The sequence below is a fragment of the Oryzias latipes genome, chromosome 16 (assembly GCF_053564925.1).
Source record: "Oryzias latipes strain Hd-rR chromosome 16, Olatipes_Hd-rR_3.1".
Classification (NCBI taxonomy): Eukaryota; Metazoa; Chordata; class Actinopteri; order Beloniformes; family Adrianichthyidae; genus Oryzias; species Oryzias latipes.
In genome coordinates, this window is record NC_136252.1 from 23,555,608 (window position 1) to 23,566,644 (window position 11,037).

The window sequence follows — 11,037 nt, forward strand, 5'->3', positions numbered from 1 at the left end:
CCAAACACAAGATGTATTTTACTGTTTACTATTGGCATGAGAAAATTAGAAAATTTGGTTAAATGAAAATAACCTTGGCATGTGAAATTTAATTAAACAATTATCAGTGGCCATTGTATAATTTATTCTATTTTATTTTAATCAATGTAACATAGCTTCTCTCTCTCTCTCTCTCTTCCTACGTAACGTCGTTAAAGAATATACGTAACCTACGTAACGTAACGTACGGCAGATCTCAAAGGAGTCTGTGGATGGTTCTGTGGGTCATGGAGGTGGAAGATAAACATTAGGAGCATAAAGCGGCTGCGGTTCGAACGGTGCTAGATTCAGACACGGCCCTCGGAGCAGAAGCTAGAGAGGACACCCGGGCCACAGAGGAGCGACTGCGGCAGCAGCAGCAGTAGCTGTCGGCGGTGAGATGAACAACAACAACCACCATGCTTATTCAATTCGGACTCACTGTGCCGTACAAGAATGATCTTTGTACCATGTAACCTGCTCGTTAGCTAACTCTAGCCATGCTTATGTTAGAGTCGAACTCTTTAGGTATTAATATGTTTTCTTTCTGTCTAATATTGGGGTTTTTAATGGGTTGAGGTTGACTACACAAAGACGAAACACATCCTGACACATGTAGCTAATTTTACCGTTTGGGACTGAGGCTACAGTTAGCTTAGGTTAGTGCAGAACCTCTGTACACTCTGATGCCAATATTTGTAGTTACTCCCAACTATGTGTGCACATTTAAAAGATACATTAAGATTGCCTTGATTAAAACATTTACGTTGCTCTTCCAAATACCTGAAGTGTGACGTAGACGTGTGTCTAACTAAGGCAGCATGTGTTGTCTGTGACAATATTTTATTAATATCTTTGTTAATCCTCTTACTACTTCGATCCTAATCATTATGCAGCGGTCAGAGGTGTGACTCACTAGGATGCTTATGCCAACACTAAAAACGATGAGATTTATTTTGGGGAGATGACAGTTGGACAGAAAAAAAGATTGCAATTCTCTTATGTATGTATGTATACTTTACGTGATTAGTTGTTTTTTATTTTATTTAGTTGATGCAAGCTTGTATTCCTTGTTTTTTATTTTTTACTGTTATTATTTTCATAATTAGATCCTTGTGTGTATGTTTACATCGTGACTGATCTATCTATTCTAGAGGCGATTGTAACATTTTTACACGAGTCTGTCCCCACACAGCTCAGACCTTCAGACCTGAGGCTTTAAGACCTCACAGCAGTCTGAATGCACTCATCCATACAGAATAAAAGCTTTTCTTCATTGTGAACACTGTAACCCAGGGAAAGCACAAATTGCCCCAAATCAATTTTGATTCACTATGTAAATGTGTGGTAAACATCCCCGTGCGCTGCAAGGCTTACAATCCGTGTCCTCATTATTAACAGTTCACTAAAAGCCATTAACTGGCATGAAAATGCGACAGATGGAGTTTTAAATTTGTTGACAAGGCATGGGGCTTTTTGTGCAATGTTTAAACCCTCAGGCTTTCTCTTCATCTGGCTCGTCAGCTGTTAAATGATTCGTTTTCTGGACCTTTTATGTGGAGCTAAAATGTAAAAAGAAAGAGCAATATTGCATGTTTGTGATTGTATTCGTAAGATGGCAGCAACTGGCAGGTTTAATTTATAATAAAACACTTGACAGAAACCAGGAAGTGATTCAAGATAATACTTTGAAGCTCAGATTTTAAAGAATATTAATAATGCTGCATTTCCTCTCAGATATCTTACTATGTTTGGTGACAAAATACACATTTGATTTTTTTTGTTCAGATTTCAGATACGAATAGTTTGGGATACAATATGTCATAGCTCTAAATATTTGGATTTGGATTTGGAAATGGTTTATTTCAAGCAATCAGAGCAAAAAGAATGCAAAAACAAGACGAACAACAGAAATGTAAATCTATACAAAGATATTTCAAACATAGGATAGTTATTCATTCAAATATGATTACGTTCACGGACACTAATAAATAATTTAATTCTTAATCTTAATCATAAATAAATATATTTGTGAAAAAGTGTCTTGGTAAGTTTTTGGCAGTATTTAGAGTTTCAGTTTGCCAATAAAAGTTGTTTCCAGTCCTTTTCATTTTTTGGTCAAAGTCTAAGTTAAAGTAATCAGTCATTTTTAATTCATTTTATTGTCATTTGCACAACAGTCCTTTGTTCATAAATCTATTTAATCTGTTGCTTTCATTTTTTGTTGTGAAACAGAAATGCATGTATTTCGCAATCCTTATTTATTTATTTTTTTTAGCTTTTACGTACTCTAGTGGGGTTTGCCTCTTCCTTCCGTTGCCATGGCGATGCGAGAATTGGTGGAGGCCGAATGTGGTGGAGCCAATCCCCTCATGAAGTTGGCCAGTCACATGACCAAAGAAGAGGGGACATGGCAGCACCGCACCAGCCCTGCAGTGAGTAATGTTGGGCATTACTAACTAATGTAACATTAGCTGTTTTTTTTATTCCATTACAGCAGAATAAAATGCATTTAATGAACCGGTTCTGTTTTCTTTACCGCTTTTTCTCAGATTCCACCAACTCCTATTGAAATTGCAACCGAACAAGAGGTCTGTTTAGTTTTCTGTCCCTTTATACTAAAATATCCTTTTAAATATTTGAAATATTCACCTCAAGTTTTTAGAATTGTTATATTTTATGCATGAAAGCTATCTTTCAAATACTTACAGCTGTGAAATGTTTTTTCTTTTTTTTTTTGGTTTTTGCTCCAGTTGGTGAATGAGTTCCTTCAGGCCCCGCCACGCCCCCCCACCACATTTGACATGGGTCAGCTATTAGAGGAAATGCAGCAGATCGATCAGCAAAGCTACAGACAAGCTCCACAGAGAGGTGCACATCATTCTTCCAATTTATTCATACATTTTATACAATTTTTCTCTCTGCCATGTGATCTCAGCACATTTCAGAAAATGATATCCTCACTTCTTGTTTTAGCTCCTGATGTGGCCGCACTGGCCCTCTCTGGTGATTGGGCTGCCGAGTTCCTCTCCAGTTCGGATTCTGCCACCACACCGGGTCTCACCTCTCTTGGTGATTCAGCAGATTCTGATTGGACCAGAGAATTTATTGCTGAGGCTGCAGGTAACTGGAGTTTCTTCCGGTCTATGATTTACTGCAGTTGTCTCACTGATTTAGCGGATCTAACTGTTATCACATTTTAATGTTTATAAGCTACAATATGTACATTACAAATGTCTTTAAAGTCCCCCTCCATTAAAAATCATGTTGTTGTTTTTTTATGTATATCTGACATTTTTCTTATGAAAGAGAACAAATGTAATAAAAAATAATTTCTTTTTTTCATTTCTGAGTATTTCTCCTTTTAAATCAGTGGCAATTAAACTGACGCAAAGACGCGCTGTTTATATGAATGAGGCGTTGTGATGTCACAATGGCCTAGTAGTGCAAGCGCATTGCAGAAGCTCCCTGATCTGCCCCGCCAGGCGTGCACAAGCTCAGGTGCGTGAGAAGAGAAGATGGTGCATTGCTGCATTGCCTGCACATATTTTAAGTGCATCCAAGGCTGGATTTTGTTTTTGACCACATGTATGAAAAAAATCAAAGTGGCCGAACCGCGTTTGGCCCCTTGATCAAAGGTGGGGCTACTCAGCTCAGCACCAACAGCCACACCCATGTAGAGGAGATTTTGGAAACGGAGGCTTCAGATAAACATGAAATATGCCTTTTTACAACATTTAGGTTGTGGGATTTTGATTCAAAACTTCAGAATTATAATCAAAACACAACATTTTTTTAATTGTCATAGGGGGACTTTAATTTATTCTGTTTAATGTATTCCTCTCCAGACCCTGGACGCTGGGCAGAGGAGTATCTAGAGCAGTCTGAGGAGAAACTGTGGCTCGGAGACCTTGGAGACAAGGAAAGTGAATGGTGAGAGGTGGGCCATGCAAAGCGTGTGGATAATAAAGTGTTTGCAGGAAAAAGTCCTTCAGGCAAGCATCAGTGAGTGCGCAGTGGCAGCCTGACACCCCTACAGGAACAAAAGAGGAAAAGCTCCAAGGGAGACAAACGATAACAGATCTGAATGCAGATTTAAACCTTGAACGCTTTCTTAAGCGAATGTGTCGTTTTATGTCCACCCATTTACTTTTATCCTCTTCTAACTTTATGCATTGAGGCTAATTGTACCCAGAGCTGTCCATGCATACATATAGGGCCGTCTGAATTCTAAAGCTAATGTATAGAATATCGGCCTTGGCTTCTACTGACGTCTATTGAAAGCACAGCCTTCAGCAAACCTGAGTATTATCTCCAACCTACATAAAGAGAAAATAACAGAACAGTTGCTCTGCTTCTATTACAATCTTGTGGTATATTTTGTATTTGTCTGGCAGGACTAAAGAGTATCAGTCAGGAGAAGAGCTGAGGCAGACGGCAAATGAACTTGTTGCAAAGGTCGATGACCCCAAGTTAAAAAACACAGAGGTGAGTGCTGTCCTGCTCTGTCATGAATCAGTCATGTATTTTTTCCCTTCATATCTGTCGCCTTATTGTTTCTTGTTCTTTAGTATTAAGTGTTGGCTTTATAACCATTAGAAGAGTCATGTAAAAACAACCAATTATCCCCAATTAAAACCGCTGCTCAGTAACAATTTTGTGATATAAAGTTTTTTTTCTTTACTTTTTTTTATTGTTCCCCTCATTGTTGTGTAGTTCCTGAAATTCGTTAGGCAGATTGGCGAGGGAAGTGTGACAGTGGAGAGCAGAGCAGACAAACAGCTCACAGATAAAGCTCAGGCTGAGGAGGCTCAGAACTGGGCCTCCAACCTCAACCAGGTAGGAGTCACTGGCCTCTGAGGATGGTATTGCTACAACTAACAGCTGTATGTTTTGGGGGGGGGGATGAAATTGGTTCATGTTGCATAGGCTATGCAGTGTGACTCACCTCCCCAGTATCTGATGCAGTGCACCATTTTCCATGAAGGTAATCAAAAGCAGCCACCAGTTTCCTAGTAGTAGGAATCTCAAGGCTGCGCAGTGCTGAAGATCCAATTTGTTTTGAAAAGAAGAACTCGGCACGATTAGCTTTTCCTCTTAGAAATTTAGTTTAGGTTTAATAATAAGTTTAAGGTGTTAAAATGGTGACTCGAGGCAATACGACTTTCATACAGGGAATTTAAAAAGCTTTACAGTGATTGAAGATTTTGCCAGAGCAGCTTTGGCTTTGAATCTAACCATACACATTGTTGGCGAACATCTGAGCTGTTCAGCTTGTTGGTAGCAAAAGCTCAGTGTTCCATCAGTATTTAAATTTACTGCAGCTCAGAAATAAAAAAGTCCCTTTCCAATCATCTATTGATCAAAGTCTTCTCAATAGCTTTTAACTATGATTATGCTGTTTTTAGCCAAAATCAAGAAACCTGCCGTTTTCCAGGACATAGTTTCTGGAGAGCAGCAGGAGTTTCCACAAAGCAGCCCCGCCCCCTCTTCCCCTCCCCGTTGATGTAGAGCTCAGAGGAGGGAGCTTGGTTATTTTCTACGTCACAAATAAGGTCTTCTTCCAACTGCATTATTTTGTCTGCATCTGATTCACAACAATTTCAATAAAGAAATCCTCAAATTCAATTTTAAGCTTAACGTACTTAATATATGCCTTCCATAGAAAAATCATGCCGCTAGAAAATGTTAAAAACACGATTTCCATTGGAGTGGGTCTTTAAGTGAATGTCACATTTTAGAAGTCAACTTTTTTCCCCAAAAATACAGACATCCTTGGCCACCAACAAAAACATAAATAAAATGAATACAGTAATTATAAAGCTAATGTAGAAGTGAAGTCAACTGGCTACGCTGATTGAAAAGAGGTGCTGACATGACATTTTTCATTTTTGCGATCATGTTTTGCATCTTACACTTTTTTTAAGAATAAAAAGGTGACTTTTCATTCATCTTCTAAACCCATTTTATCCCTTTCTGGGTGACGGGGCTGCCAGAGCTTATCCCGGCTAACTCGTGGGCAAAGGCAGGGTACACTTTAAACAGGTCGCCAGTCTGTCTCAGGGCCAGAAATCACACACCCATGCACTCTCACATTCACACCTAGGGACAATTTAGAGTAACCTATTAACCTATGAAGCATGTTTTTGGATGGGGAGGAAGCCGGAAAACCAACTCCACACAGAAATGTCCCCCATTGATTCTGTTTCAGGTCCCCCAGCCAGGACCTTTTAAGACATGAGCCTTCTTGCTGTGAGACAAGAGCTGTTAAAAAGAAGTTTATAAGTCATTGAGAATGTATTTGTTACAATGTAACTTCATTTTTAGTTAACGTTTTATCGACAAACTGGTAGTTTTCAGTACAGTACCCTCGTTTATTGCAGGGGCTACTTTCTACAAATAACCTGCGATAAACAGAATCTACAGGATTTTTACTTTTTAATATTAACACTGTGTTGTGTGTTTAAGGCTGTAAAACCTCACTACAAACTTTAACATTCTCACACATTCTCTCTTGTTTTAACTCTCAAAGATTCAAACCTTTGTAAAACAAAAACAAAAAAGTCTGGCACTTCCGATTTTACGCTGGTAGCAAGCAAAGATTGATGTAAACTAGTCAAGCTGAACGCTTTCTGTAAAGGAGATGCAGCATGAGGCAGATTGATTGATAGTGGTCTACAGCCAATCAGGATGCAGAGCACAATGTGCTGTAAAAATGAAAAAACGTTTTTAAAAAATCAGCAAAACCCCAAAAGGTGAATCACATTATTATAGCATGGTACTGCAGGGTTTAGTGTCCAACTTTGTTTTTAGTGTCTGCTGGTTTCATTTATTCATTCATTATCTGCTGATTTGACAGGATAGACTATCTTCCTGCTGTTTAGCACGTCTTATTTGCTGAAATGTTGCCTTCTCAACCCAAAGAAAAATAGACTATCCCAGTTAGATTAAGTTTAATTCATAATCATGCAACATTGTCATGTGCTTTGCTCATTTCGGCTTGCCATCCCCTTTCATGTTTTACATTTGTCATGTAACATAGACAAAAAAAAAACCACACAACTCTGTTCCACCAACCACCCCCAAAAATTTTCCCTACCCACCGCTTCCTTACCCTCAAATCATTGCCCCATGTGCCTTCGCCAAACCCTTCCACCTCACGTCATAGTTCCTGGTGGAGACGGGGGGAGGAAGTCTTCCCTTGGAACGGCAGGAGATGAGTCAGAAGATTGAGAAAGTTAAAGCTAAACAAGCAGAGCAGTGGGCCAAAGTCATCAGGCAGGTAGGACCTTTGCAGTGGCGGCAGCACTAGGGATATAGGGGTAGTTGTGCCTGTTTTTTATTAGAGCTTTGCTTCTAGTATTTTTTGATAGATTTTTATCTGTCATTTAGACTCTTAGATAAGCCCAGCCGACATTCATTTAGCCTTTTCAGGCTTTTTTTTTTTAATAAGCAAGGAGTAGGAAAAAGGCTTTTTTCCCCTTTTGTCATTCCTGCTGCTTTTGCAATACTTGTGTTGTTATGTTTCTGCTTGAAGCATCCCAGATCTCCATTCTCATCAGATTTCTTAGCTAGTAGATTTCTGTCATCCGCTGCCAATGGTTTTATTGTTCTACAGGTTTCAGAGGAGTCGGCTGAAGCATGGGTAGATGAGTTCACAACAACAGGGCCGGATTTTCATCAAGCCAAAGCTGCAGTGGAGGTGAGCCAAACTTTTTTAAGTCCAAACCCAAAGCTTTTGTCCGATACTCAGGAGATTTAGCTCTTTTTGTTATAAATTTAGAGGAAGGAGGAGAAATCCAATCAAGAATTTTATCTTAATATGTCCTTATTAAAGCAAAATAATCCTGTTTTAGTTGAAGTTATTTCTTGACACGGTCGTTCAAGCCATCCACGCTTTTCTGTGGATAACAAAAGTCAAATAGTGTCTGCACTGTAGAGAAATGATTTGAACTGTGTGGGAAACTGTAAAATGGATGTGTCATTTTGTCAGAGTGATGTGGATTTCTGGGAGAAGCTGCAGCAGGAGTGGGAGGAGATGGCCAAGAGAGATGCAGAGAGCCATCCCTGGCTGTCTGACTTTGATCAGTTACTCAGCTCTTCTTATGACAAGGTAGCTGTCAACCTCCTCCATGCTCGAATCCTTTGAGAAATGGTGCTGATGTTGAAACCTTGTGTTGTATTACATTCTGCTGTAAGCCCGAGAGGTTCTTTTGTTTATAATTTGTCATTGGATTCATCATCATCAAAACATTTTGACCAGTTTGGTTGTGTTTTTTTTCTGTTTACTTTAGGGTTATCAATTTGAAGAAGACAATCCTTACCTGTCCCACCCAGACCCTTTGTCAGAGGGGGTTAAAAGGATGGAGGCAGGGGACATTCCTGGAGCCGTACGGTTCTTTGAAAGTGCGGTACAGAAGGAACCAGACAACCAGCTGGTGAGATTTCCTGTTTTTAGTTGCTAAACATTTATTTTTTTTCATTTTGTAATGGAAAGAGTCCACATTGAGTTTGTGGCATTTCTTTTTAACAGAAAGCAAAATATGGTTTTATTAAATTACCAATAGTAATTCTTTTTCTTTTAATATTTTTTTTTATTAACGAGGTTTATTCATTTAAAAGGTGAGTGTGAAATAAAGTGTATCTATTTTTACGTTTAAATTGCAGGCTTGGCAATATCTGGGTACCTGTCAAGCAGAAAACGAGCAAGAGTTTGCTGCCATCAGCGCCCTCCGCAGGTCAGAATGCAGAAGTGAAAAATCCAGCCTACAGGCTTAATGTTCAAAGCAGAAATCTGTCTCGCCAGGAAGTGCTGCAAGTTTAAGTGCAGTAAATAATATTTAGCTAAACCATTTTCTATAATTCTGTTTTAAGCAATAGGTAGGAAACAAAAATATATATTCTAATTTCTTTGAGTGACATTTTTCCTCCTCCCATTGTTATTTTTAGGTGTATAGATCTGAAAAAGGACAATTTGACAGCACTGATGGCGCTGGCTGTTAGCTTTACGAATGAGTCGCTGCACAGGCAGGCCTGTGAGACTCTTCGTGACTGGTTAAAGCACAATCCTAAATATCGCTCTGTGTGGGAGCAGCATGAGCATGAACGCCAAAAAGACGGTCCTGGAAACAGGGAGAAGGAGAGCGAGAGGTTCGGGTCCCTTTTGCCAGAGTGAGTGTGGTAGATGAGGAAATTTAAGCCTCTAAATATTTATGTATTTATCTTCTTTTTTTTTGCGTGGCAGTTTTAACTGAAATTTTTCCACTTTTTCTTATTGGTTATTTTACACAGGTCGCTATTTACTGATGTTCAGTCCATGTTCCTGCGTGCAGCCAATGCAGACCCCACCCAGGTGGACCCACAGCTGCAGTGTGGCTTAGGAGTCCTCTTTAACCTCAGTGGAGAATATGACAAAGCGGTGGACTGCTTTAGTGCTGCCCTCTCCGTCACTCCCCAGGTTAAAGCAAAGATCCTCTTCTGAGATATTCATAACGTACTGTGTGTGTGAATTTTTTTTTTATTCTGCTTTTTGCCTTTCTTTTTTTTTCCTGACAGGATTATCTGTTGTGGAATAAACTGGGAGCCACTTTAGCTAACGGAAGCCGATCAGAAGAGGCTGTGGCTGCTTACAGGAGAGCTCTGGAACTTCAGCCAGGTTTTGTCCGCAGTCGCTATAATTTGGGAATCAGCTGTGTTAACTTAGGTGCCCACAGGTGGGGAGCCTTTTAAATTTTGTAAAAAAAAAAATTAAAAAAAATCTTTTTGTTTTGTTTATAATACTAGTTAACCAAAACTAGTTTCAAGCAAACATATCAGAATAAACGTAGTTGCTCTTTGATAATAGTTGACTGAATGGGATTTAAATGTTGCACCATCTAAAATTTTTGTTATTTTTAACTTCGCAGAGAGGCTGTGGAGCACTTCCTGGAAGCTCTGTCTCTGCAGCGGCAGGCTGCGGGTGACGGTGTGAGAGCTCCGCAGGGCCCTGGAGGTATCACAGGAACAGTGATGTCTGACAACATCTGGTCAACCCTGCGCATGGCTCTCAGCATGATGGGCGAGAGCTCTCTGTACGCAGCAGCTGACCGGCGAGACTTGGATATGCTGCTGGCTCATTTCAGCCAGAGGGACGCTGATGGTGGGACGGAATGAGGACCAGTCAGGGGAGGGTTCATCAAGTGTGAATGTGCTTTGCTGGGAGATAAATGTTTGGATGACTGAATAAAAATGCTGAAACCTAATGGTTTGATGTAAAGAAACATGCCAGAGGAAGACACTGTGATATCCACTGTGCTAGACACTATTTTTATCATGTGGTTATTTGTGTAGATGACCATGTTTACCAGGTTTGCAGTATTTGTCAGTGGGTGGAGGGAAGCAGCAAGCGAGAGTTTGTATGAACAATTGAGGTGCAGTAATACTAAACCTTTGGAAGATAAAATAGGCAAACGCATGAGTAATTTCCTTGTTTTCTGTAGTAAGTGGCGCCAAGTCAGACTGTGCTCACTCTGGCACGTGTGCAGACGACGGTACACGGGTGATGCAGCGCTAAAAACAAGAGCAGCTTCAAGTCAAATGATTTAGACTACAAATTTATTTTAATTTAAATTAAATTTTCTTTGATAATTTTTCTGCCATCACCATATCTAGAATACCAGCAGGACTGTTACTTGTATTATGTTATGGTTGCTTGGGAGGGGGCATTTAGTTTGGGGGAGGGTACCTTTAAATTGCCCTCTTTCCTGTATTTTCTCTTGTAAAACAAATTTTGTTTCATTGTAAATAGCTGCATATGCCATAATGTTGATTGTAATATAATGGTGCACTACAATTGTGTTCAGGCTGCTTGTACCCTGACTGCAAGGTTTTAATATAATATTCGGCAATAAAGCTTTGATTGCAGATATCTGGTTTGTTGGGTCTTGAAACATTATCTGCGGGGAAAGAATAGTCGTAGATGATGGAAGACTGACCATTTAGGAAACCAGAACATACATTAAATAAGCACGTGCTATTCGA

At 39.6% G+C, this 11,037-nt stretch overlaps 1 protein-coding gene across 3 annotated transcripts; it reads left to right on the plus strand.

The window, feature by feature from the left end:
• The first annotated feature begins 177 nt into the window (after window positions 1-177).
• pex5 (peroxisomal biogenesis factor 5) lies at window positions 178-10,924 on the plus strand. 3 transcript variants are annotated; one of them, XM_020710597.3, is made up of 17 exons: window positions 179-413; window positions 2,297-2,453; window positions 2,571-2,609; window positions 2,772-2,889; window positions 2,995-3,141; window positions 3,867-3,951; window positions 4,416-4,506; window positions 4,735-4,857; window positions 7,187-7,300; window positions 7,637-7,720; window positions 8,012-8,131; window positions 8,313-8,456; window positions 8,686-8,756; window positions 8,968-9,189; window positions 9,310-9,475; window positions 9,574-9,731; window positions 9,924-10,924. In XM_020710597.3, exons 2-17 carry the CDS (start codon window positions 2,340-2,342, stop codon window positions 10,168-10,170), a joined length of 2,043 nt encoding a protein of 680 aa, XP_020566256.1. In that variant the 5' UTR covers window positions 179-413; window positions 2,297-2,339; the 3' UTR covers window positions 10,171-10,924. The 3 variants fall into 3 exon arrangements, with proteins under 3 accessions (XP_011483756.1, XP_020566256.1, XP_011483755.1); XM_011485453.4 differs by lacking the exon at window positions 7,187-7,300; XM_011485454.4 differs by lacking the exons at window positions 4,735-4,857; window positions 7,187-7,300 and having other exon boundaries at window positions 178-413.
• The last annotated feature ends 113 nt before the right edge of the window (window positions 10,925-11,037 follow it).

What these genes read in the sequence shown, in the direction of transcription:
- pex5 (XM_020710597.3), top strand. Translation starts at nt 2,340, where the DNA reads ATGGCGATGCGAGAATTGGTGGAGGCCGAATGTGGTGGAGCCAATCCC. An exon ending in CAGACAAGCTCCACAGAGAG is followed by an intron (nt 2,890 to 2,994) that starts GTGCACATCATT and finishes TTCTTGTTTTAG; the next exon opens with CTCCTGATGTGGCCGCACTG. An exon ending in CCCTCTCCGTCACTCCCCAG is followed by an intron (nt 9,476 to 9,573) that starts GTTAAAGCAAAG and finishes TTTTCCTGACAG; the next exon opens with GATTATCTGTTGTGGAATAA.